This window comes from Lampris incognitus, chromosome 7, assembly GCF_029633865.1.
Source record: "Lampris incognitus isolate fLamInc1 chromosome 7, fLamInc1.hap2, whole genome shotgun sequence".
Lineage (NCBI taxonomy): Eukaryota > Metazoa > Chordata > Actinopteri > Lampriformes > Lampridae > Lampris > Lampris incognitus.
The window spans coordinates 60360358-60387609 of NC_079217.1; the positions used below are offsets into that span (position 1 = coordinate 60360358).

Here is a 27252-nt window from a genome sequence, read left to right on the forward strand (position 1 = left end):
AGTAGACGATTGAAACGTCCTTTCAACACTCGGTCACATTTGAGCGAAGTCATACTGGTTTGATTTGGTTCATCACTGAGAAGTGTCTGTAATTTCAGTCAGCCAAAACAATGGTAGCAGACAAAAAGACCACTGCACTTGCTCTTCTGTTGACTGAATAAAGCAGAATTCTATTAGTGTAGACCAGAGTTGCCCAACCCAGTCCTCAAGGACCCCCTATCCTGCAGATTTTCTTTGCAAGCCTGAATAGGTACCTGTTTGTAGTGATTCAACCAATCAGCAATGAATGATGTCAGATGTTGCACACCTTGCATAATTAAGTGCTGTGCGATGATTGGTTGAGTACGTACACTATGCAGGGTTACAATGGAAATCTGCAGGCTAGGGGGTCCTTGAGGACTGGGTTGAGAAACACTGGTGTAGACTACATATGCAGCATATAGATACTTATGATCTGGGAGCCGACTGATGCGTTGCACTTCACCCCCCCCCCCACCCCCCACCACAAAGGTAACGTAATACTTACAACTGGCCCCTCCATGAAATTCAAAAGAATACACATTTTAACTCGCGGTACTGAGTTTCAGCAAAACCTGTGCAATTTAAAGCAGCTCAACCATCAGTTTTGATAAGTGTCATAATGACTAACACAGCTACTCTGTTTTTATTGCTGTTACCTTGTTAGCACATCCCCCCCCCCCCATCGAATTTTGGCCAAATACCCCACTCTTCCAAGCCGTCCCGGTCGCTGCTCCACCCCCTCTGCCGATCCGGGGAGGGCTGCAGACTACCACTTGCCTCCTCCCATACATGTGGAGTCACCAGCCGCTTCTTTTCACCTGACGGTGAGGAGTTGCACCAGGGGGGACCTAGCATGTGCCCGACCGACCAGAGGAGGCGCTAGTGCAGCGACCAGGACACATCCCCACATCCGGCTTCCCACCCACAGACACAACCAATTGTGTCTGTAGGGACGCCCGACCGAGCCGGAGGCAACACGGGGATTTGAACCGGCGATCCCCGTGTTGGTAGGCAACAGATTAGACCACCACGCTACCCGGACGCCCCTTGTTAGCACAGTTTTGTACAATGCCGGACAACGCCCTCCACTGCATGCTGATGGTCATGAAACAGAAGGCACTGGTGACTTGGTTTCCGAGACGCAGTGCTACCAGTAAGACCAGTAGGAGTAACTCTGAATAAGCCATGTCGTTCCTTGTTACTCATTTGAAAGGTAAATCTACACAGGTAGTGGGGAAGGCGGGGTTACTGCACGTTTCAAATACTGAAATGGGACGAAATGAAGGGACGACGCCCGAGCGTGACTACCGACCAACACCCCGCAGCAAGAAACGGTTATTTGTGTTTACGTCCGATAAGGAAAAGTCAGCAAAAGTGGATCGTTTTGTTTTTTTTTCACAATTCAATTTCCAGTTCTTTATTATTTTCCAAAAACTAAACTTATAAATTCAAGAGAAACAAATTAAAAACACCGTAAATTACTTTTGACAACTCTCTTCTTAAAATAAACTATGAACAAATGAAGTATGAAAAACTCCCTCCCTTCAGTTAATTTTGTTTAGTTTGGGAATTTCCTTTGCTGAAATTAACACTGTAAAAAAAAAAAAGAAAAGAAAAGAAAGAAAAGAAAGTCTCTTCGGTGAGGAAAAGGGCTCCGGCAAACCTGCTGAGGATTCACGGGGGCCGTTTCCGGAGGGTTGTGAGGGTTGTGTGTTAATGAAGTCCGTCAGGCGTGTGTATATGCACGTGTGTGTTTGTGTGTGCAGTCCGTCAAGGTGGGAACGGTAGCCCCCCCCCTTTTTAGAACAGTGGGAACAAGTCCTCATGTGGTACTTTTACTTTATTCTCCAGTCCCTCCTATTGGCTGGTTTTGCATCCTGGTTTTCCGTCCTCTGCTACGACGGAGCGAGATTTCTGCCATTCCACGAACTCGTCCAGCAGCACCGGCCCTGAGGAGACACACGCACACGTTACACAAAGCCACACCAGGACGTCCGAGCCGCATCATCAAACTTTACCGCCTTTTTTTCCTGTAAAGCAAATTAGAAGAGATTACTGGAGCAATTCAAAAAGTCAAACAGAAATATGAAAACAAGCAAAGCCCCATCAGAATAAAGCCCCATCAGAATAAAGCCCAATCAGAATACAGCCCCATCAGAATAAAGCCCCATCAGAATAAAGCCCCATCAGAATAAAGCCCCATCAGAATAAAGACCCATCAGAATAAAGACTTATCAGAATAAAGCCCTATCAAAATAAAGACCTATCAGAATAGAGCCCTATCAGAATAAAGACCTATCAGAATAACAACCTATCAGAATAAAGCCCTATCAGAATAAAGCCCCATCAGAATAGAGCCCTATCAGAATAAAGCCCCATCAGAATAACGACCTATCAGAATAAAGCCCCATCAGAATAAAGCCCTATCAGAATAAAGCCCCATCAGAATAAAGCCCCATCAGAATAAAGCCCTATCAGAATAAAGCCCTATCAGAATAACGACCTATCAGAATACAGCCCTATCAGAATAAAGCCCCATCAGAATAAAGCTCTATCAGAATAAAGCCCTATCAGAATAAAGCTCTATCAGAATAACGACCTATCAGAATAAAGTCCTATCAGAATACAGCCCTATCAGAATAAAGGTCTGCATGTAGGGACTGATTTTGCAGCTGGAGGCGCTGCACTAAAAGCCTGCACATTTGTTTTACAAGAGCTCAAACGGAGTTTTAAAGCTACAATCCTGAGGACGGTGATTCACGGTGAACTTGCTGACATCTCAGGTGGTCGCGTTGACGTGTGACCGGTCCGAATCTCAGAGACTGACGGAAAATGGACGAGAGATGTAAGTCCTACTGTGTCGGCATCTTCTCCACGAAGAGGGAAAAAACCCCCCCGACTGAACCTGAGTTTTACTGCCTGCTGCTGTACCACCTGCTGGCAAAGGTCTTCCACCAGCTTGTCTGTGGCCTCTGATGTGGGGCAACACTGATTTTACAGGTCTTCTTTCTCCTCCAAAATGGTTTTATTGAATTTTTACCAAAAACGAACAGGGCTGGGCACATATACACATCCACAACACTACACATCAACGTACAGAACACGCAAAAACTAACAAAACCCTGTGGCAGTGGTAACAGTGACGTAGTGAAACAGCCCTCACCTCCCACCCCCAATTATCTGGAATCATTCTAAGGCACAATGTCTAGGAGTAAAGAAGTAAATAACATAGCTATTAGCATGGAGTCAGGTAGTTTTTCACGTCAGGGGCCGTGTTAAAACGAGTATCGTGCTTATATTGTTTGGGTGTTATGAAGATATGTTAAAAAGGGTTCCCAGGTTTTATAAAAATTTCTCTGAGCTACTGACCGTGTTTATATCTACAGTTAAGTCGAGCTACGGTTATAGCTCCATTAGGCCATGTAACTGTACTGTTGTCGTCCCAGTATAAAAGAACCGGGGGAGAATCGATTCATTGATGGAAGTATGTCCCACCCCAGTACGGTGGGTGGTGATATGCCCCCTTTCAGCTGGTTGCTATTGGACCTTCTTCCGGCTAACCTGTTGCGTCACATACCAAACAAGCGACAAACAAGTTAGCAGGCCTGTAGTAGCAGGCCTGTTTGAGGCGCTTCCACCGAACACGGATTTGCTCGGGGGTTCTTTTAAAGCTCGCTTCGTCCAACTTTTCCGCCACTTTCTTCAACAGTTCACCAATCCACTTCCATTCCATTGCCATCCATGTACCTGAGGATATTCAATTCCTTCAGCTGACACATCATAAATTTGTCTCCTCGTCTGTCCAGAAATGCATGGTTCTCGCTCTAGCGCTCGCCTTGTTGATACTACGCTGTTCGACTTCCGGGTGAAAGATCACCGCGGGAACTACGGATCATGCGCAGAACGCCTAGGCCAGTTCGGGGCTGATTGAAGCGTATACATGCCAGAGTAAATCGATCCCCAACTGCATTATCTAGGTGTGCTAGTCCGACTTCGAGAAATTCGATTTAGTACGATTTCAATTGGACTACCACGTTTACATGTATTTCAAAAGCCCAGTTTTAGTTGAACTAACACAATAAATTCACTTTTTCTAACACCATGTAAACGAACTGACTGACTGAGAATCGCAGCATCTCTAATTTGAGACAGGACATTATGTCTCGAAGCCACTGACTAAGCGCGGGCGGGGCAGCATCCTTCTATCTGAGCAAAATTGCGGGCCTGACTAAGAGCAAAGCAAAGGCCACCATGCGGCGCTCTGCAGATGTCAGATGAGAGTCATCTCCATCAGCAATGCCAAACAGAGCAATGAGAGGGTCTGGGTCTAGGTTTTGTTTTAAAATTTTAGATAGGGTACGAAAGATATCTTTCCAGAATTTTCGTAAGTGAGGGCACAGCCAGTACATGTGGATCAAGGTAGCATCACTGTTTTTGCATTTGTCGCAAGTGGGGGAGATATCAGGGTAGACGCTAGATAATCTAACCTTGGACATGTGGGCCCTATGGACCACCTTAAATTGCACTAGGCAGTGTCTTGCACAGAATGAAGATCTGTGTATTGATGTGGGGATGGAATCCCATTGGTCATCAGATATATGTCCCACATCGTGTTCCCAAGCCGTTTTAATCCTGTCCAGAGGTGGACAGGTCAGCATGGAGATGTTTAATTCTGTCCAGAAGTGGACATGTCAGCATGGAGATGTTTCTATGTAGTGCTGACAATGCACCCCAAGATAGTGGGTTAAAGGAAGGAAATGTGTCGGCCGGGTTAGTGTCAGGTTCTGCAGGGAAGCAAGGTAAGGTGGAGCACACATAATGTCTGACCTATAAGTATCGAAAGAAATGTGTTTTGGGTTGATCCTGGAAAGTTGAGTCGTGTCGAGATGGAATGAAAAGATGATTAGAAGCAATAGGGCTCAGGAGAGAAACGTCTCTGTAGCCAAAGGACTTCCTGAACTGGGCCCACACTTCCAAGGGTATGACACACAACTGGGTTGTCTATTGATTTCGTTAGGGAGTAGTTGAATGGCGAGCCAAGGAGTGCTGGAAGCGAAATATCCGGGCACGATCCCAACTCCAGAAATGTCCAATCTCGGATACCACGCGCTTTTCTTTCCCGTGGTTTACACTTTGAGCAATTCAATCCTATCTGTGTCAGATATGTGGAGAAAAAAAGCTGGAATCAGGTCAAATGACTGCGGTTGTGTAAATGTAGCCTTACACACAATAACTTCCAGTTATTCCTCAAACTCATCGTTACTTGTACTATTCTGCATTTGGCTGCTTCGGTGAAGACACAAAACATCATGTGACACATATTTTGCCCTCAATATAGTCCTACCTGACAGTGATCATTTGGATTTGCTAAACATAAACAATACTACTACTACTACTACTACTACTACTACTACTGCTACTTTCGGCTGCTCCCGGTAGGGGGCGCCACAGTGGATCATCTGTTTCCATCTCTTCCTGTCCTCTACATCTTCCTGTCACACCAGCCACCTGCATGTGCTCCCTCACCACATCCATAAACCTCCTCTTTGGCCTTCCTGTTTTCCTCTCCCCTGGCAGCTCCGTAGTCAGCATCCTTCTCCCAATATACCCAGCATCTCTCCTCCACACATGTCCAAGCCATCTCAATCTTGTTTACTGCCTTGTCTGTCCAACCCGACGTGAACATAAGCACTACTACGCATCAAAAAGCACATTTGGTTGTGTGTAAACCTTTTGGATTGTAGCTTTAAGAAACACACTGCTTGTTTTAACTGTATTGAAGTCCTTTCTAGTGTCCCAAACTTCTACCAAGGTGGTGGCGCGGTGGAAGAAGCTACAGCAGGTCTATGCTAATGCTTTGTTGAGGGGCACTGTGGGTAAAATCAGCCTACAGGTTATAGAGTTGCACGTCCACTCACAAGCACCGTCCTCATCGTAGTTGCTGAGGTCTGTGTTGATGGTCCTGCTGAACTCCAGCACGTTATACCACTGGTCCTTGTTCATCCCTTTGTATTTGGATTGCTGGGGGAGGAGGGAGGACAGGAAAGGGTTAGGAACAGGGTTGGGACATGACCCTTAATAGCTGATGAGTTGATCACCCAGTCATTGTGCTCCATGGTAGTTTTTTTTTTTAAGTAAAGAAGTCAGTCACACTTTGTCTCCACCTTAAAAATGCAGCGTAAATGAAAAAAGATTTTGTGTTGCAGCTTATATGTTTTACTTTGTAAATGTTCTGTCAGCTCAAATATCCTCATAACTGCTAGCAGGGCCGGTTTGTCCATGTTAAACAAGGCAACTTATAACCTAATTCAACAGTTTTCCATAACCTCAATGATCTTCCCAGAGCACTAAAAAATATCAATTTTTATCTTTTTCCAGGCGTTTTCCATGACAAGAAAACCAGACCACAAACTTCCACATTTTCAAGGATGCACGGAAAATATATGGCTAACAGATTAAAAGACAGAGAGGGTGAGAAAGAGAGAGAGAGAGAGAGAGAGAGCGATACCTCCAGGAACTGGTGGAAGACTGGGAAAAGAGGCCATGTCCTTCCAAGCAGTAAAGCCAGCATGGATTTAGCTGTGTCCATGTCCAAACTCCTCTGGTCTTTATCCTGTTGAGGGAGGGAAATCTGTTCAACCACCACATTATCAGTGTCCCCACTCAGTCTCACCGGGTGAAAGACAAAGAACGGGGGCCCATCTGCACCCGACATTTTGTCCAACTTGTACCCCGATCAAAACCGGATTTCTTTTATCTACATTGAATTTACAATGGTCATCAAAAATGTGTCTCCGGTAGTCTGATAAAAATCCAAACGCTGTCCAACATTTTTCTTAAGGACATTCTTGCTTGGAAAGCCACCTCCCTTCAAACTCGGCATACCCGAGACCACAGTGTCTCCAACCACCTTTGGGGTTGGTTTGAGCAGTCAGGTTAATTCATCTAGGGTACCTTCACACCTGGACATGTTGTATGAATGACCCCAATGGATCGCTATCCAGGCGTGCAGGGCCCCCGTCTTCACGTCAGGTGTTAAAGTGATCTTAAGGGTCTACAGAGGAAGCGACTGATCATTAAAAATGACATACTCACCCTGGCGAAGTCGAAGGCATATCTGTAGATATTTTTAAAGAGTCCAGAGTCGTTGAGTTGAGAGCGCAGGTAATCCAGTTTACCCTGCAAACTCTCTGTGCAGTCACACCTGGAAGGACCCAGTTTCAAAAAAATGTGAGTCGCAATTCAGCTTTGGTTTCTTTTTGGATGTCTTGATGCATGTTCAATACTCCAGGTAAGAACATCACAGAAGGTTGAATCAGGTCATCTGGATATGTTTCATCACTCAACTAAGCGACATCCTCAGTCTCACCTGACTGCAGGTACCCCCACCCTTATAAACAATACAGTGGCATAACAACTCAAACCAACGACCAGTTTCATATGCAAATATGGGCGTGACCTTTAACTAGCGTTTCAATGGCCATGAGTACTGTTCACAGAGGATTTGGGAATGTTTGCAATCACACCATTGTAAGATGGTGACAGATGTACTGCTGATGAACAGTGGAGATAGTCCGTATGAAATTACAAAACGACCCCACCCTTAGACCCTTAGGAACACCCTTAACACTGACCAAGTGTGTCTGCTCCTGAAACTGTATCCACGTACTTCACATACAGGGGGCAGTACTATAGGCAGAGGCATGGGTGTGCTATGGGTTCCCCAGTCCCACCTGTAGTGGCCAACTTGTATATGGAGGAAGTGGAAAAGAGGCTCTGATGTCCTATCCAGGGACACCACCTAGTCACTGGTTCAGATTTGTGGATGACACCAGGGTTAAAATTAAATCTCAGGATGTAGCACATTTCAACCACCACATTAACTCTGTGGACAACCACACCATGTTCACCAGGGAGGAGGTGAAAAAAGACAGGTTAGCCTTCTTACACTGTGAAATTAGAATTGGTGATGGAGGACATTTGATTGTTGAGGTTTACTGTAAACCAACACATACTGATCAGTACTTAAGGTTTGACTCTCATCATCCACTGGAGCACAAACTAGGAGGCCCTGGTTAAGTGTGGTTATCCTAACTGGGGGTTTGTCAAAGCCAGGAAGACGCTCAAACAGTGCACCAGCCAATCGAAGAAAGGAGAAGGACAACAGCTGCCTACGCATAAACCAGTGGTGATTCTGTATGTGGCGGTAGTGGCAGAACAGTTGAGACGCGTATTTGCCAAACACCCCATCTCAGTTGCTTTCAAACGCCAAAACATGCTGTGCCAGAAATTGGTCCACCCCAAGGATCAGGTCCCTCAGCACAAACAGAGCAATATAGTGTACGCTGTTAATTGACAGGAGGATTGCCGAGACTTGTACATTGGGGAAACTAAACAGACACTGGCCAAGAGGATGGCAGGAGAGCTACACGTCAGGCCAGGACTCCACAGTCTACACCACCTACAGGCCAGTGGCCACTCTTTCAAGGATGAGGATGTGCACATCCTTGATAGGGAGGAACGCTGGTTTGAATGGGGAGTCAAAGAGGCCATCTATGTGAAGAGGGAATGACCATCCCTGAACCGGGGAGGGCAAGAGTACATCTGTCACCATCTTACAATGCTGTGATTGTGACTATTCCCCAGTCCTCTGTGAATAGTACACATGGTCATTCTAACTCTAGTTAATGGTCACGCCCATATTTGCATATAAAACTGGTCATTGGTTTGGGTCGTTATGCAACTGGTTTATAAGGGTGGGGATACCTGCAGTCACTGTGTTGTTTATAAGGGTGGGGACCCCTGCCGTCACTGTATTGTTTATAAGGGTGGAAATACCTGCAGTCACTGTGTTGTTTATAAGGGTGGAAATACCTACAGTCACGGTGTTGTTTATAAGGGTGGTGATACCTGCAGTCACGGTGTTGTTTATAAGGGCGGGGACACCTGCAGTCACTGTATTGTTTATAAGGGCGGGGACACCTGCAGTCACTGTATTGTTTATAAGGGCGGGGACACCTGCAGTTAGTTGAGACTGAAGAGATCGCTTAGTTGAGTGATGAAACGTTTCTGTCGATAAACGTTGTGTCCAGATGAACTGAATCAACCTTCTTTGATTTTCTTACCTGGATTATTGAGACATGTTTTACATTTCTATAATAATGTTTTACTCTTCCTGACAAACGCATTATTTTTTTTTAGTAATATCCTCCTACACTTGCAAACATACACTAACGAAAATGTCCAATGAATGAGGAGGGAGATTGTAATTAGATGACGGATCTTTTATCACCAAACTGAAACTAGCCAATAGCATATCCACTTCCATATTCCTCTAAAAATGCCTGGCAATAATTGGCTGTCAATCAAATCAATCTCCCTCCCATCACAGAACCCCACCCGACAGTTGTTTCATTTGGATATATGGCAAACTGCAGAGGTTTCCAGTGCTTTAAATATTGTTTTATGGGACCTTTATAAAATGGTGTGCTGAGAGGCATATCTACTGTCACAATATCTATATGTACTATAGCTACCGCCACTATATCTATACTATATCTATGTGTACCATATCTATGGTCACTTTATCTATACTCTCTCTCTCTATATATATATATGTGTACTAGATCTACTGTCACTTTATCTGTATATCTATGTACTACAGCTACCGCCACTATATCTATACGATATCTACACTACCGTTCAAAAGTTTGGGATCACCCAAACAATTTTGTGTTTTCCATGAAAAGTCACACTTATTCACCACCATATGTTGTGAAATGAATAGAAAATAGAGTCAAGACATTGACAAGGTTAGAAATAATGATTTGTATTTGAAATAAGATTTTTTTTACATCAAACTTTGCTTTCGTCAAAGAATCCTCCATTTGCAGCAATTACAGCATTGCAGACCTTTGGCATTCTAGCTGTTAATTTGTTGAGGTAATCTGGAGAAATTGCACCCCATGCTTCCAGAAGCAGCTCCCACAAGTTGGATTGGTTGGATGGGCACTTCTTTGAGCAGATTGAGTTTCTGGAGCATCACATTTGTGGGGTCAATTAAACGCTCAAAATGGCCAGAAAAAGAGAACTTTCATCTGAAACTCGACAGTCTATTCTTGTTCTTAGAAATGAAGGCTATTCCATGCGAGAAATTGCTAAGAAATTGAAGATTTCCTACACCGGTGTGTACTACTCCCTTCAGAGGACAGCACAAACAGGCTCTAACAGGTACTATTTAATGAAGATGCCAGTTGGGGACCTGTGAGGCGTCTGTTTCTCAAACTAGAGACTCTAATGTACTTATCTTCTTGCTCAGTTGTGCAACGCGGCCCCCCACTTCTTTTTCTACTCTGGTTAGAGCCTGTTTGTGCTGTCCTCTGAAGGGAGTAGTACACACCGGTGTAGGAAATCTTCAATTTCTTAGCAATTTCTCGCATGGAATAGCCTTCATTTCTAAGAACAAGAATAGACTGTCGAGTTTCAGATGAAAGTTCTCTTTTTCTGGCCATTTTGAGCGTTTAATTGACCCCACAAATGTGATGCTCCAGAAACTCAATCTGCTCAAAGAAGTGCCCATCCAACCAATCCAACTTGTGGGAGCTGCTTCTGGAAGCGTGGGGTGCAATTTCTCCAGATTACCTCAACAAATTAACAGCTAGAATGCCAAAGGTCTGCAATGCTGTAATTGCTGCAAATGGAGGATTCTTTGACGAAAGCAAAGTTTGATGTAAAAAAAATCTTATTTCAAATACAAACCATTATTTCTAACCTTGTCAATGTCTTGACTCTATTTTCTATTCATTTCACAACATATGGCAGTGAATAAGTGTGACTTTTCATGGAAAACACAAAATTGTTTGGGTGATCCCAAACTTTTGAACGGTAGTGTATATGTACTATATCTACTGTCACTTTATCTATACTATATCTATATGTACTATATCTACTGTCACTTTATACTATATCTATATGTACTATATCTACTGCCACTTTATACTATATCTATATGTACTATATCTACTGTCACGATATCTACACTATATCTATATGTACTATATCTACTGTCACTTTACATCAAGGCAACAGGCGCCTCATGTCAACATGACGTTCGGCATCATTTCCTGTCTTCTCAGATCCAATTTATGATAACATCCATCAACAAGATGTAGCTATCAATCGAAGCTGAGACTCGTGGTTTCTAAATTACATAACAGTATTAAAAACCGACGACCAAAAACGTACATTTCTGCTTATATAAAGCCTCGAGTCGGGGTCTTATAGCGCCCCGGCAGTATGCCAGAGGCGTTAACTCCGATGAGAACTCCGTTTTCCCCACAGGACCATCAGGCAGGATTTGTTAACACCCCCCTAACAAAAACTGGAAAAAAGTGCTGTGTGCTGCACACTGGGTCCCCGAGGATGGGAGCGTCTCAAGACCAAGGGCCACTTCAAATAATACAAGTTTACTTACTGTAATAAGGTCATTCCCCTGAGCCATTCCTCTTTTGTAAAGAAGCCCATACTTGATGCCTCGAGTTGCCAGGCCAAGACCAACATGATGATCTGAGAGAAAGCGAGAGAGGAAAAAATATCCTGGATGAAATTTATATCGATATATATTTACACTGAACAGAGTTCTCAGATTGTGAAAAAACAGTCACGTTGTTGCAACAGTGGACTATATATATATATATATATATATATATATATGTGTGTGTGTATGTATGTGTATGTGTGTGTGTGTGTAAATGGAGGCTAGTTGAGGGCAGAAACTCTCCAACGAAATTGATTACTGCTGGAGACCTTCAGTGAAATGAGTCCACCAGCAGATCGGAACAAAAAACAGTCAGCCAAAGGAACTCACATTCTCTGGTTCAACACCGATGTCCTCACAGAACTTCTCCATACCCTCTGGGCCCACCACTTCATCTGGGCCGGCATACTCGCTGAACCAGGCCAGGCACTTATTGTTGGAAAACGGCTTGTCGGCAGTGATGTGTCTGGATCCGTGGATGCGAGGCCTGGTGAAACTGGACCACATACAGAGTGTTCTGGTAAACAGTCTTGAGGTTCGCTCCACCCATTTGGAGAAACACAAACAGATACCCAAGCTTTCTTTCAAAGGGAAGAATATTTGATTATCGTTTTTCAAAACAACATCTCATGTTCTCTCTCGTTTGAGGGTTACTTCGACATGTAATCTCTATTTCTTTCTTTTTGGAATTTCCCCCTTCTTTCTCCCCAGTTGTACCCGGCCAATTAGCCCACTCTTCCGAGCCGTCCCAGTCACTGCTCCACCTCCTCTGCCGATCCAGGGAGGGCTGCAGACGACCACGTCTCCTCCCGTACATGTGGAGTCGCCAGCTGCTTCTTTTCACCTGACAGTGAGGAGTTTCACCAGGGGGACATAGCACGTGGGAGGATCACACTATTCCCCCCCCCGGAACAGGTGCCCCGACTGACCAGAGGAGGCACTAGTGCAGCGACCAGGACACATACCCACATCCGGCTTCCCACCCGCAGACATGGCCAATTGTGTCTGTAGGGACGCCCGACCAAGCCAGAGGTAACATGGGGATTCGAACCGCCCATCCCCGTGTTGGTAGGCAGAATAGACCCCTATGCTACCTGGACGCCCCGTTCGATCCTCGTCCTCACTGTGAACTGAGGCCTATTCTGAGTAAGAAGACATATATGTGCTGACAGCTGTATGAGCCCAGCAAAGTAGAGAGGGGCACAGCTAAGAACACCCCTCCCCACAAACACATATCACCTATCCCCCTCCACTATGAACCAAGCAATCCAATCACACACACACACACACACACAAGAATATGAGGGTTTAGCTCCATGTGCTGCCAGGTGTAGGATAACCCTGCTACCTTTAGTCCACAACCACACACTCATCCACGACACTGCTGAACTTGTGGACTGCTTCAGGTATCTTGGACTGACTCTGGTCAGTAGACTCAGTTTCGACCAACACACCGCTGACAACCATAAACACCGCTGAAGACTAGCATTCTTAAATTCAAGGCACTTTCTGTGGAACCGCTCCCTCTCTTACCGCTGTACGAAAGTATAATTCAACCCATACTACTTTACTGAGTACTCCCCGTTTCTTCACCATCTTAACAGTCACCGATTGGAACCGGCTCATCCGTATCATCCCACCCAAAATCAACAGCCTTCTCACCCCCAACCTATCAGACCTCAACCTACCAGACCTCAACAGTGAAGCCATGATATGCAGAGCACAGGCATGCAGATTTCGTGCCTTTTTCTGAACTGACACTTGAACACATTAACAATCCATAATCGATGAATTATACGACACGCAGGTTTTTCTCTGTTGAAGTTTTATTTAAACAATTCTAGCGGCACATTAGTGACGTGAAACTTTAATTCATGAAGCACAAACAGTTTAAACGGACAGAATAATAAACAATAAGGCTCTCGCTCAAAACGGCCGCTCCTTATTCAACAAACGGCACTGCCAAACAAAACGTTATCTTATGGGGCACATCTCTAGACTAACAAAGCAGACGGAACCAAACCCACTTTTTAAATGAACACTACGTGCTGCGTATAAGGAAACTAAGAAATACTCTGAGGTTCTCCACAATTAACTTTAATCTTATTGGTTTGTATTTAAGAAAATGAACACATCTACACTGTCAGGATGGCTTCTTCCCTTGTTACACCAGTAGTTTTCCTGACCCGCCTAGGTGAAGGACGCCCTCTTGTGGTATAAATGTTAATATATGTGAGCTCCAGAGAAATGGTACACAAAACATACATTGTTGCTTAATACATTTTAATCGGTTAATTTCTCAATGGCAGTTAAGGATTAGTTAGAGCACTAGCCATAACTCAGGATCCCACTCACCCACATTCTCCACCTGCTGCCATCTGGTGGCAGGTGCAGGTCCCTCACCTGGAGATGGACGGCTTTACAAGTTTTGTTCCTTCTGCCGTTGAAGTTCTAAACTTGTGTTAGTGCATTGTTGTCTCCCTGTTCTCTATGTATGTCCTGTGGTATGCATAGTATGTGTACATGTATTTACTGTATGTGAAGCTCTGTACAATAGCCTGGGTGCGTAAGATGGTGTTGTTCGACTTCCGACGTACGAGTACTTGCACAAGAACTTCCGGTCTGGTTCGTTGAGAGAAGATGGCTTTGTTTGACACTCGCTGTTTGCAGGACCTTCCTAAAGTCACGGTCAACGATGTACATCGCATCATCATGAGTGCTTCCTCAGTAGCTCAGATGCGCAAAAAAGAAAAGGGGTTTAAGGTGTATATTTCGAGCTACATCGACAACTACGAGGGTGAGTAACGGCGTCATTAGACGGCTCGATCAAGCGCCAGAAGCACATGAAATGCTCATAGGTAGCAAACCTTAGGACACAAGCCACAATACATGACATGGTACTTTCACACTGTATCTTCAGTACAGTTGTTTAAGTATGGCCCAGTACTTATTGCAACCTACTACGTGTGGGTGTGTGTGAGAGAGGCATGATGGGGGGTGGAGAGACCAAACAGGTGAGTTAATTTGGCAGGGGCGATAAAATAAAATAATACAAATCAGACATACCTGGTGTAAAACCGAATGTCCTCATCGGAACCTGCGAATCGCCTCGGACTGAATTTGGGCCTGGAGCTGGACAGTCTCTAGTTGTTTCTGGGGCATTTCTATTTGTTTCCTCATTGACTCATTTTGGGCCAGGGAGTCATCCAAAGGGGCAGGATTAAGAGCCATGCAACAGTCATGCTCTTGCAGGTAGCTGCTGACATCCATCTCATTATCAGAGAAGTCCAGAGCTGGCAGAGGGGCGACAGCAGGACGCTCCCACACACCTAGCCTGGGTGCGGGTTTGGAGTACTCATTCCACGCAAAGAGTGTGGGGACAGCTCCTTTCTTGAGCCTCCTTAACACACCTGTAGCTGGCACAATGAAATCACCCGGTTCAAAATGCCGACTACACACTTTTGTACTCTTGGTACAAAAGTAATATAAAAAGTAATAAGAGGTAAATGCATCCCTCCGAAACTTCACTAGCCACTTAGCTTTCCTTCCAGTTATTAGAGAATGAATGCGTCGAATTCGCACACTGTGGCACACAACAGTGCTCAGTGGAGCCCGATTCACGGCGTTGATACTTGAACGCCCCTTTTTGCCCTGTTTGATTCATTGATTTTTTGGATGAAATTAAGATTTCGGACAACTAACTAATGATTCAGTAGGACATAAGCACCCGGTTGTACCAGAAGTTCTTATGCAAACAGACACACCCGGAAGTTCCGCAGCACGACATTAATGCACCGAGCCTATTAGTGAAAACAAATATCTTCTTGCAGGACAATAAAAGTATCTATCTACCTGAATCACAGAAAACCACTTCCAACTTATCGGCTACCCAGAGATGTGGACTTGAGTTGGCGACATTGACACTCGAGTCACGCTTACATAGACTTCAGACTCAGCTTACAACTTGTCCTAAAGTGAATTTAGACTCAACTTGGACTCGTCAGTAATGACTCGTAAACATTTAAGAGTCTTTGAATAAAAAAACAGTCAAATGCCATTGTGAAAATCTCTGCTACTACTACTTTCGGCTGCTCCTGTTAGGGGGCGCCACAGCGGCTCATATGTTTCCATCTCTTCCTGTCCTCTACATCTTCCTCTATCACACCAGCCACCTGCATGTCCTCCCTCACCACATCCATAAACCTCCTCTTTGGCCTTCCTCTCCTCCTCTTCCCTGGCAGCTCCATATTCAGCATCCTTCTCCCAATACACCCAGCAACTCTCCTCCACACATGTCCAAACCATCTCAATCTTGCCTCTCTTGCTTTGTCTCCAAACTGTCCGCCTGAGCTGTCCCTCTAATATACTTGTTCCTAATCCTGTCCTTCTTCGTCACTCCCAATGAAAATCTTAGCATCTTCAACTCTGCCACCTCCAGCTCCACCTCCTGTCTTTTCGTCAGTGCCACTGTCTCCAAACCATATAACATAGCTGGTCTCACAACCATCTTGTAAACCTTCCCTTTAACTCTTGCTGGTACCCTTCTATCACAAACCACTCCTGACACTCTTCTCCACCCACTCCACCCACTCCACCCTGACTGCACTCTCTTCTTCACCTCTCTTCTGCACTCCCCGTTACTTTGGACAGTTGACCCCAAGTCTTTAAACTCATATGTCTTCGTCACCTCTACTCCTTGCATCCTCACCATTCCACTGTCCTCCCTATCATTCTAGCATATGTATTCTGTCTTGCTCCTACTGACTTTCATTCCTCTTCTCTCCTGTGCATACCTCCACCTCTCCAGGCTCTCCTCAACTTGCACCCAACTCTCGCTACAGATCATAATGTTCCAAATGCCATTGTGAAAATCAGGTGAAAAATTTCTGGCCCCCATCGCTATAACCATCACACTACGATCCAAAGTAATCACAACACCAATGCACTGTTTACCTTCTGTGGCGTGGGTTCGACCACTGCTTCAAAGACTTGAAGTTCAGTGAGCCTAAGAAGAGGATTGCTACACGTAAAGAATGCAGCACTAAAATTAAAGGTGCTGGAACAACATCAAAACTTTATCCAACACCTCAAACCTCATCCAGACAAGTCAGTCACTTAACCTAGCAAGCCTAGCCATGGCTGTTAACTATTGTAATCTGTTGGCACTTTGTTCAAATTACATTAACATTTCAGAGTATGGCAATATCATGTCACTATTGGGGTGGTGGGGTGGTTATGAGCAGAAAAATAATAAAATTTTGTGAATACAATGCCCATTAGTGTAGTTCCATACAATGATGGACAACATCAATCAGTCGCCACATCCTATATCCTCAACTAACAGTCTTGTTGAAACTCTAGGAACAGCCAGGGCAGCACGGTGGCCCAGTGGTTAGTGCCGTCGCCTCACAGCAAGAAGGTCCTGGGTTCAAAACCCAGGCCGTGAGGGGTTTGTATGTTCTCTCCGTGTCTGCGTGGGTTTCCTCTCCGGGTGCTCTGGTTTCCTCCCACCATCAAACACATGCATGGTAGGGTTAATACTACTACCTAAGCCCCTGACCAAGGCAATAGGAAAAAAAGAACTGGTGTCTGTCTCCGGGTGCTACACTGTGGCTGCTCACTGCTCCTTGCAGAAAACAAATTTTGCTGTATGTATGTACAACAACAAATAAAGTGTCTTCTTCTTCTTCCTACTGTTGTTAAAGCCACAAAATGTTGAAGACTGGCAGCGTGACTCAGACTTGTAACCGAAGACTTTGAGACTCAGCTCGGACTTGAATTTTATGACTTGTGAAGATCTTTGTGGCTACTAAGGGGGTCGGGTCAGCTGTTGACTTGCCCTCACCAGCTAACTAAGCAAACAACAGGATGAACCATCATAACCGCACAATACATCTACAAACCAAACGCTCCCACAGAGATGGTAGAACAGGGGTTTGTGTAGATGTAAAGACAAACTGACATGCAAAACTGACAGCCTGACGCAATATCAATAGACATAGGACTACACCAAGAGTAGGCATTACTACTTAAACATGACAGGAATTTTGCATAAATCCCGTGGGATAAATAGCTTTTAGTCAGGGGGCACGCGTGTTTCTTTACCTGGAAATCTTACGCTTATGAAGCTCATTGTCATCTGAACCAGGGAACTTTCTCTTCTTCTTAACTGGCATCACTGACGCTTCTTTGTGCTTCACAAGCTGGGGTGCACCTGACGAGGAAGAAACAACTATCACAACCCAGATGACAATGAACCAGAGTGCTCTGGTATTCATAATTAAAATGAAAGAGGTATCGTATACTATACCTGTGTATTTCTTGCCTCCCTGTCCATTCAGATTCTATGATGTGTAAAAAAAGACACAGAGGATTGGTTCACTGCACAGAGTACTGGCTACTGAAACACTTAAAATCTATAGTGAGTGAAATTGCATAATCAATAATTTTACTGTATAAAAAATACCATAAGAACATAACTGTCTATCAGCTACTTTAAAAAAAATGGAGGGCTACTTACAACTTTATCCAGTGTTTTAGGTACTGTATTATTACCGGCCAGTCTTTCCGCTTGGGTTGGCTCCTACATCACAAACAAGCAATACAGAATGACAACACTGTGAGCTTGTCAATGTCAGCACTGGACAACAGAGAAATGGGCCAACCATGCAGCTCTGTTATCGACAAATTAATGGATTAATCAGCCGATCACATTCACTGACCAGGATCTATATATATAGCTTTCAAGGAGCGGTGCACTGGTCAAACATGCCCCAGTGGTGAACCACACTCTGGGCCCTCAGCTGCCAGCATATTAAAGTGCAACTTCTCCTCAAGGTCCGTCTAACTCTACCCACTGCATAATTTTGAAAAATGCTTAAAAGTGGGCAAGGGGCTGGGGAGGATTCAATTCAATTCAATATTCAATTTATTGTCATTAAAAACACTGTGCGGGCACATGTTAAAAATGAAATGAGGGTTGTGGCTTCACCAAACAGTGCAAGACAGACACAGACAGACACAGCAAACACAGTATAAGATATACACACATGAAGACCAAAAGCCAAAAATAAGTTAAAAAAGAGCAAGAGTACAAAATATTTAAAAATATCAACAGACATTCAGTGGGGGGCCAGGTTCAGGTGGGCAACAGCTTGTGGAAAGAAGCTGTTTTTGAGCCTGGTAGTGTGGGCTCTGAGGCTCCTGTAGCGCCTCCCAGAGTGCAGGGGGGAGAACAGTCTATGGCTGGGGTGGGTGGGATCTCTGCTGATGCTGAGACCCCTTCAAAGGCAGCGTTTGTGATAAATGTCTTTTATGGCTGGGAGCTGGGTACCGGTGATATGCTGGGCCGCCTTGACGACCAGATGCAGAGCTTTCTGGTCTACTGAGGGGCAGTTGCCGTACCACACTGAGATGCAGCTGGTCAGGATGCTCTCTATGGTGTAGTGGTAGAAGTTGGTGAGAATTTTGGGGGATAGACAGGCGCTCCTCAGCCTTCTCAGGAAATGCAGGCGTTGTTGGGCCTTTTTCACAAGGGCCTGTGTGTTTGATGTCCTGGAAAGTTCCTCACTGATGTGGACTCCAAGGAATTTAAGGCTGGAAACAAGCTCCACTTCCACCCCATTGATGCGTATGGGGGAGTGGCTGCAGCTTCCAGACCTCCTGAAGTCCACAAACAGCTCCTTCGTCTTCTGCAAATTGAAGACAAGATTGTTGGTAGTACACCATGATGTGAGGTGCTCAATCTCGTCCCTGTAGGCCGTCTCATCATTGTTGGTGATACGGCCAATGACTGTGGTGTCATCTGCAAACTTAACTATAATATTTGAAGGGTGAGTTGGCAGGCAGTCGTGGGTAAAGAGGGAGAAAAGGAAGGGGCTCAGAACACAGCCTTGAGGGGCACCTGTGCTGAGGGTCAGGGTGGAGGAGGTGTGGTCACCTAACCTAACAGACTGAGGTCTGTTGTTCAGGAAGTCCAGGGTCCAAGGAGGTGACGTGTGAGGAAGGAGTAGCTTGGGAGATCCACGGAAGGGCCTGACATGCATCCAATCACTGCCGCGGTCCCCTTCAACCTACCGCCCCATGTGAATTGTATGCACCACAGACAGAAGGGGGAAGTGCCACCTAGAAGGTGTTCACATCCTCTTTTTTTATGATGTAAATAAGTCCCACATGGTCAACTAAGTCAGCATTGGCTTTGCAAGTTTCAGGGCTGAACAGTAGATGGCATGTTGAGGCATTTTCAAACGATGAATTTCCAATTTTAATAAATTTGGTAAGAAACGTCAATATTAGCACCAGCATTGACGTGTTTCATCACCGTGCAGTCATATCATCTAGTTTACAGCTAAAAAAACATGTTAAAGTGTTTTAGTACCTCTTTAGATCACTTTGGATAAAGTCGACATAAATGAAGAAGTAAGAGCTATGTTCAAGACCAGAGTAATGGATGAGAAGTTGAGAGAGACAAGACTGAGATGGTTTGGACATGTACAGAGAGGAGGCATGGACTATATAGGAAAGAAGGTATTGGACCTGGAAATACCTGGCAAAGGAAAAGAGGAAGACCAAGGAAAAGATCGAGAGACCAGATAGAGGAGAACTTGAGGAGGGTTGGACTGCGGGAGAGGGATGCGTCAGACAGAAAGCTATGGAGGGCAAAAATCCGCTGTGGCAATCCCTGACAAATGGAATAAGCCGAAAGAAGAAGGATGAAGTGGACATCAGTATCCCACTAGACAAGTGGCACTGAACCATGTGCCACGGAGGGCTGTGAGTACGCAGGACTTCCGTTTAGTTCTCCTCTTTGGCTGAAGGGATGCTAATAAAGCACATTTAAGAATAATCAGTCCCATATTGACTTCAGCTCCTTATAACCTTCTGCAACTCCAGTCACACAAGCTTACCATAGGCGACTACTGGGAATAAATCAAAAAGCTATTTTTTTTAAAATTGAGTTTTCATCAGAACATTTACGAATAGAGACAAATTCCGCAAAAGAGGTGAGTTTAGAGTAGATTAACAACTCTATAAGCATTTTTCCATTGAATACTACACACATTTTGTCCAACCAGCACGAAAAATCTGGATTCAGATAGTATATTACAGTTGACAAAACACGGATACTTTTAACAAAAGTATACGTTTCTGGCATGTGTTGTTAACCCGCTGGTTAAGAACATCACATTCAGAACACTACGTATTTTGTGGATAAGGTGAGGGACATCCTTATGGCGGGAGATGAAACAATGGTCTCTTATGATGTTATGTCTCTCTTCACGTGTGTTCCTGTTTGGAATGTTCATAATTAACCATTCAACCGTTAACCGATAATGAGAATTTTGACCGATTAATACTATCAGTTTAACGGTTAATATATATATATATATATATATATATATATATATATATATAGTAATTAAGAAAAGTTTGCTACATAATAAAAGAAAATAGGCTCTGCATATCAATCAACTCATGGGGGTGTGTCGACACATGCAACCAACCACACGTGCCTACAATCATATTTTGCTGTGCCCGAGCAAAATGAAGAAAACAGGAGGCGTCCGGGTAGCGTAGTGGTCTATTCGTTGTGTAATACCAACACGGGGATCGCCAGTTCGAATACCCGCGTTACCTCCGGCTTGGTCGGGCGTCCCCAGACACAATTGGCCGTGTCTGTGGATGGGAAGTCAGATGTAGGTGTGTTCTGGTTGCTGCACTAGCGCCTCCTCTGGTCGATCGGGGCGCCTGTTCGGGGGGGGGGGGACTGGAGGGCATAGCGTGATCCTCCCACGCGCTACGTCCTCCTGTCTGTGCCCCTGACCGAGGCATGGCAAGACCAACTGGAGTTGGTCCCCGGGTGCTGCACGGCAGCTGCCCACTGCTCCTAGCTACACAGCTAGGATGGGTTAAATGCAGAGGAAGAGTTTCCCTACGGGGATCAATAAGGTAGTAAAATAAAATGAAAAAATGTTGGGACCCACTCAGTGAAACAACAGGAGGATTTTCTCCATATATCACTGGTAAAGTTATGATGACAAATGTGTAAGTTTTAATAATCAGTTGTTAGTCGTGCAACTTTAAGCCTCCGTTCTTGATTAAGTGGATGTGTTTATTTCCCCCAAGTTAGCAAGGTTAACTGTTAAACCTTGAGCTCCAGCAAATAGTTAGCTTTCATCACAACTCATTTAACGTTACATTTTTTGCTCTGGTTCTAGGATTTTTGTCCATTCATCAAAATGTCCAAGAAGCAAGCTACATTAAGTTATTACTTTTGTGTTGCACCACCTCCAAAGAAATGCCAGACTGAACCTGTACATAAAAAAAAAAAAAGTGTATTCGCTGGAAAGTGGCTGCAGGAATCCGCTTCCGGTGTGGGAAGATGGCTGCGCAAATTCGTGTTTGCAGCAGTCTCACCTAGTGCCAGTGTTGCAAGATGGCGGCGTGAATTCACATTTGCGGCAGCCTCACCCAGTACCGTCCATGCAGTGTCTTTGTCCACATCTGTGTCTAAGTTTTGTCTTCGTTTGATGGCTGGGAGAGCGGGGCAGGCTAAGCTAACTGCTAGCCCATGCAGACCGGCAGTTCAGATAACCCCAAGGGCGGTCTGGCGGTGGCCTCACCTGACGTTGACTGTGGTGTTTTTGATGTCGTCGTGAGGAGTGCGGGGAGGTGTGTTGAAGGTCTCTAGATGGGGGAGCTGGCGCTGGATCAGCTGGGAGAGCTTGGACTGCTTCGTCCGGTGGGCTCGGGAACCACGGCCCCTGCCTGGAGCTGCGCCTGAGGAGGAAACGCCGAGGGCGGTCGGACAGGACGCAGAGGCGGGGCGGGCTAAGCTAACTGCTAGCCCATGCAGACTGGCAGTTCAGATAACCCCAAGGGCGGTCTGGCGGTGGCCTCACCTGACGTTGACTGTGGTGTTTTTGATGTCGTCGTGAGGAGTGCTGAAGGTGTCTGGCTGGGGGAGCTGGCGCTGGATCAGCTGGGAGAGCTTGGACTGCTTCGTCCGGTGGGCTCGGGAACCACGGCCCCTGCCTGGAGCTGCGCCTGAGGAGGAAACGCCGAGGGTGGTCGGACAGGACGCAGAAGCGGGGCGGGCTAAGCTAACTGCTAGCCCATGCAGACCGGCAGTTCTGACAGTCATCCTGGCTGGCGTTCATTTCATTGGACAGTAATTTAATTGTTCAGTTTTGATATATGTGTTAGTTTGGATATGCGTGTTCTTGTAGTTTTTGGACGTGTTTTTATCTTTGTGTTGTACTGCTGTGGGCTGGGGGAAACGGCATTTCATTTAATTTCATGTACAAGCACATGAAGTGAAATGACAAAGTGTTCCTGATTCCTGAAGAAGTAGCCTGGCTCCAAACAGATGACGACCGCACAGAGATGTGGTGCAAAATATGCCGTGAAAACCCCAACCTCATGGATAAAAGCAGCGCCTTTTATAGAGGGACAAAACATTTCAGTCCTCCAGCTTTTGCAAAGCACAAGAAGAGTAAAGAGCACATGAACATAGTGCCAACTATTGACAGCAGCTGTAGCCAGGATCAGAAACCCACTCGCCCTCTTGACACGTGGCAGGACAAACTGAATGAAGAACTGCGTCAAGCACTGTAGAATATTTTCTATTGGCCTTTCACAAAGCGAAACATGCACACCCGATGCGTTCATAAGAGGAGGATAGTGTGCTTTTCAAGAGGCTTGGAGTTAATGTCAGGAGTGGATATCATTCACGAGAAGGGGGACCCACATCATGCAGAGCATCACACAGACAATCAGTTTAGAATTGAGGGAAAAATTGAAGGCAGCTGAATTTTGGGGTGTGCTCTTTCACAGATCAGAAGACATAACACAAGTGGAGCAGGAAACTGTGTACATTGTGTGTTTGTGTTTAGATACGGAGAGTTTACCTCAGATTTCCTTGGATTAATTAATTTGGGTGTGAACCGAGCGGCACAGGACAGAGTGAACGGACTGAAGCAGCTCTTCCATACTTGTGGTTTAGGGGATCAGTGGAAGATGAAGTTGGTCTCGGTGCGTACAGATGGAGCAGCAGTCAACACTGGAGTTTACAACGGGGTCGTTCCTAAACTTCGTCAGATGGTGGCGATCGGGGATTCCCTTGCGTATATTCTGTGTACTGCACCAACTCAGCGGATCGCATGGGAGCATACTGTGAGACATTTAGTCGCTCCGTTGTCAAGTTGCTGATCTTTTATTTACAGACAGGGGGCGCAAAAAGAACAGAACAACTAAAGAAGATATGTGATGATAATGGCATTGCCTTTGTGAAACTAGGACAGTTTCACAACATCGGACGGCCTGCAAGGAGGCAAGAGACTCTGTTGAAAATATGGAGGCTATTACCTGCTATTCCAATTCAAGTAGCTACAAGTGAAGACAGTGACCTAAAACATATCCGGACAGAGCGTTTTCAGTGTTTCCTAGCAAACATGCTGGACACTGGAAACATGTTACAGTTCACCTCCCTCAGGTTCCAGCAAGATAAACTGACTACAGGTGAATGCAAAGATGAGCTCATGGTAGCTGCTGGACAACTGACACTATTGCTTGACAGTGAAGGCAAGTACAGGAAAGAGACTGTTTCAAATGCTGATGCTGACAGGGACAAGGCTGATGTATTGATTCATGAGTTTGAAAGCAGATATGATCCCTTAAGTCATGTGATCAATTTTCAATTTTTGAACCTTCAACTTCGCCTCAAGAATTGCAAAACCTCCACAGTTTTGGCAACACAACACTTACTAAGATCCTCCAGAAATATGAGGCCAGCTTGTCTGTTGACAGATACTCCACTGTAAGAGAATGGATGCGTTTAAACAAGCAGGAAAATGTTTGGCAGCCTCCTCTGTGTATGACTTGGTCAACACAGTGAAGATAAGTAATCCAGATAGTTACTCCAACATTCATAAAGTTTTTCTGTTGTCCCTTACACTGCCCTTGAACAGTGCTGCATGCGAGAGGGCATTTTCACATCTCAATATAATAAAAAGTAAGTACAGATCCTGCCTGTCAGACTCTCGCCTCTCATCCCTGATGCACATCCACTTCTCTAACATGACAACAGAGGCTTTTCACCTGAAGCCAGCTGTTGACTTATGGATGCAAACAGCTAATCACAGACTCAACCAGGGAGAAAGAAGTAGGCCTACAACTTCGTCTGCCATGTTTGAAAGAGAGGAAGATAGTGAGGAGAGCGGTCAGGCGGGTAGTGAAAACGACAGCTTGTAGGGTAACCATGCCAACGTAAAGACTGAGTACCAAGCAACATCTCCAGGTGCTCCCTTGTGAACCAGACCAAAAGTTATGTGCACCCTTGACTATAGTGTACACTGTTAAGTGCTGGGGGGGGGGATTGCCGTGACTTGTACATTGGGGAACCCAAACAGATGCTGGCCAAGAGGATGGCACAACACAGAAGAGCTAACACGTCAGGCCAGGACTCCAGTCTACACCCACCTACAGGCCAGTAGCCACTCTTTCAAGGATGAGGATGTGCACATCCTTGCTAGGGAGGAATGCTGGTTTGAACGGGGAGTCAGAGGCCATCTATGTGAAGAGGGAACGACCATCCAAGGGGGAGGCTAAGTACATCTGTCGCCATATTACAATGTTACGGGTTACAACCATTCCCAAATCCTCTGAATATCTTCATGCATGCTAAATGAATCCTCTGTGAATGACTGAATAAATCCTCTGTGAATGCTACACATTGCCATTTCGGTCGTTATGTCACTGTATTGTTCATAAGGGTGGGGGACAGCTGCAGTCAGCTGAGACTGAAGAGGTCACTTAGATGAGTGATGAAACGTTCCGCTCAATAAATGTTGTGTCCGGATGAACTGATTCAACTTTCTGTGGTTTTAAGGATTATTTTCTCACATCAAATGGCCCTTTCAAGCTTATTATCCCGCAGTGACGATGTTACTTTGACATGAAATAAGGATGACTAAACGTTCACCAAGACAGATGACCTAAACCTAAAGCAAGCTAATTTCAAGTCTCTGCGAATAAGATTTTCATAATATACCGGAATGAATAGCAACCAACGGCTGCCTGGAAAGTCGGGAAAAGGCGTCCCAGGAAGGGCCAAACTCTCGGGTATGTTTTTTGGGAAAATGGTCGGGAGTCTTGTAAAGTGTGCAGGGTTTCGTACCAACATGGGTTGAAACGTGCAAAGTTGACCCGAGTTTCTATCAAACGGGCTGAAACGTGCAAAGTTGACCCGAGTTTCTATCAAACGGGCTGAAACGTGCAACGTTGACCCGAGTTTCTATCAAACATGGGTTGAAACGTGCAGAGTTGACCCGAGTTTCTATCAAGCGGGCTGAAACGTGCAAAGTTGACCCGAGTTTCTATCAAACGGGCTGAAACGTGCAGAGTTGACCCGAGTTTCTATCAAACGGGCTGAGACGTGCAACGTTTACCGAGTTTCTATCAAACGGGCTGAAACGTGCAAAGCTGACCCGAGTTTCTATCAAACGGGCTGAAACGTGCAGAGTTGACCCGAGTTTCTATCAAACGGGCTGAAACGTGCAAAGTTGACCCGAGTTTATATCAAACGGGCTGAAACGTGCAAAGCTGACCCGAGCTTCTATCAAACGGGCTGAAACGTGCAAAGTTGACCCGAGTTTCTATCAAACGGGCTGAAACGTGCAAAGTTGACCCGAGTTTCTATCAAACGGGCTGAAACGTGCAACGTTGACCCGAGTTTCTATCAAACATGGGTTGAAACGTGCAAAGTTGACCCGAGTTTCTATCAAACGGGCTGAAACGTGCAAAGCTGACCCGAGTTTCTATCAAACGGGCTGAAACGTGCAAAGTTGACCCGAGTTTCTATCAAACGGGTTGAAACGTGCAAAGTTGACCCGAGTTTCTATCAAACGGGCTGAAACGTGCAACGTTTACCGAGTTTCTATCAAACGGGCTGAAACGTGCAAAGCTGACCCGAGTTTCTATCAAACGGGCTGAAACGTGCAAAGCTGACCCGAGTTTCTAGCAAACGGGCTGAAACGTGCAGAGTTGACCCGAGTTTCTATCAAACGGGCTGAAACGTGCAACGTTCACCGGATTCCCACCGAACGGGTCGGGACGTGTAAAGTTTACAGGGGGGGAGGTTTCCTACTAAACCCGAAACGTGTAAAGTTTACAGGGGGGGGGTTCCTACTAAACCCGAAACGTGTAAAGTTTACACGGTCGCGCCACTAGACGGGCGGAAAAGCGTACCGACACGGCTCCTTGACGTCCCAGGCGGGCTCGCGCACACAGCGAGGCTAGCCGCAGCTAGCAAGCTAACGGCTAGCTTACTCGTCAGCGCAGCCGCCGAAACCCACCCTAATTCAACAAAACAAGGCCCGGGGACAGCGCCTCTAGGCCGGGCGAGCGGTTTGAATCAAGAATCTATTTCGCGTTTGTCGACATCTTACTTTTGTCCTCCGGGTCGCCAACTCGAGGGAAAATCAGGATCACCTTCTATCGGCTTGCCACACACACATTCATACACTCTCACACACACACACACACACACATACACACACCGGGTTGTTGCTGCTTCCCGAGCAACCCGGCGCGCCGACCTGGGGGAGCCTTGTAGGGGTGCCTCGCTGATCAAATCAGCCCATCGTGATTAAAATAGAAATACGTAAGCTTCACTGGCGTATTTTAGATACTAATCC

The 27252-nt window shown here is 45.5% G+C and overlaps 1 protein-coding gene across 3 annotated transcripts; it reads right to left on the bottom strand.

The window, feature by feature from the left end:
• Positions 1 to 1410: 1410 nt before the first annotated feature.
• dcun1d5 (DCN1, defective in cullin neddylation 1, domain containing 5 (S. cerevisiae)) lies at positions 1411 to 27117 on the bottom strand. Of its 3 annotated transcripts, none has more exons than XM_056283520.1 (11): positions 27004 to 27117; positions 22459 to 22603; positions 18078 to 18140; positions 17868 to 17901; positions 17663 to 17771; positions 11888 to 12053; positions 11495 to 11586; positions 7117 to 7225; positions 6530 to 6634; positions 5940 to 6042; positions 1411 to 1970 (listed from the first exon to the last, which is right to left on the bottom strand). In XM_056283520.1, exons 5-11 carry the CDS (start codon positions 17731 to 17733, stop codon positions 1879 to 1881), a joined length of 738 nt encoding a protein of 245 aa, XP_056139495.1. In that variant the 5' UTR covers positions 17734 to 17771; positions 17868 to 17901; positions 18078 to 18140; positions 22459 to 22603; positions 27004 to 27117; the 3' UTR covers positions 1411 to 1878. The 3 variants fall into 3 exon arrangements, with proteins under 3 accessions (XP_056139495.1, XP_056139497.1, XP_056139494.1); XM_056283522.1 differs by lacking the exon at positions 27004 to 27117 and adding an exon at positions 22180 to 22336 and having other exon boundaries at positions 22459 to 22597; XM_056283519.1 differs by lacking the exon at positions 22459 to 22603 and having other exon boundaries at positions 27004 to 27114.
• Between the last annotated feature and the right edge of the window lie 135 nt (positions 27118 to 27252).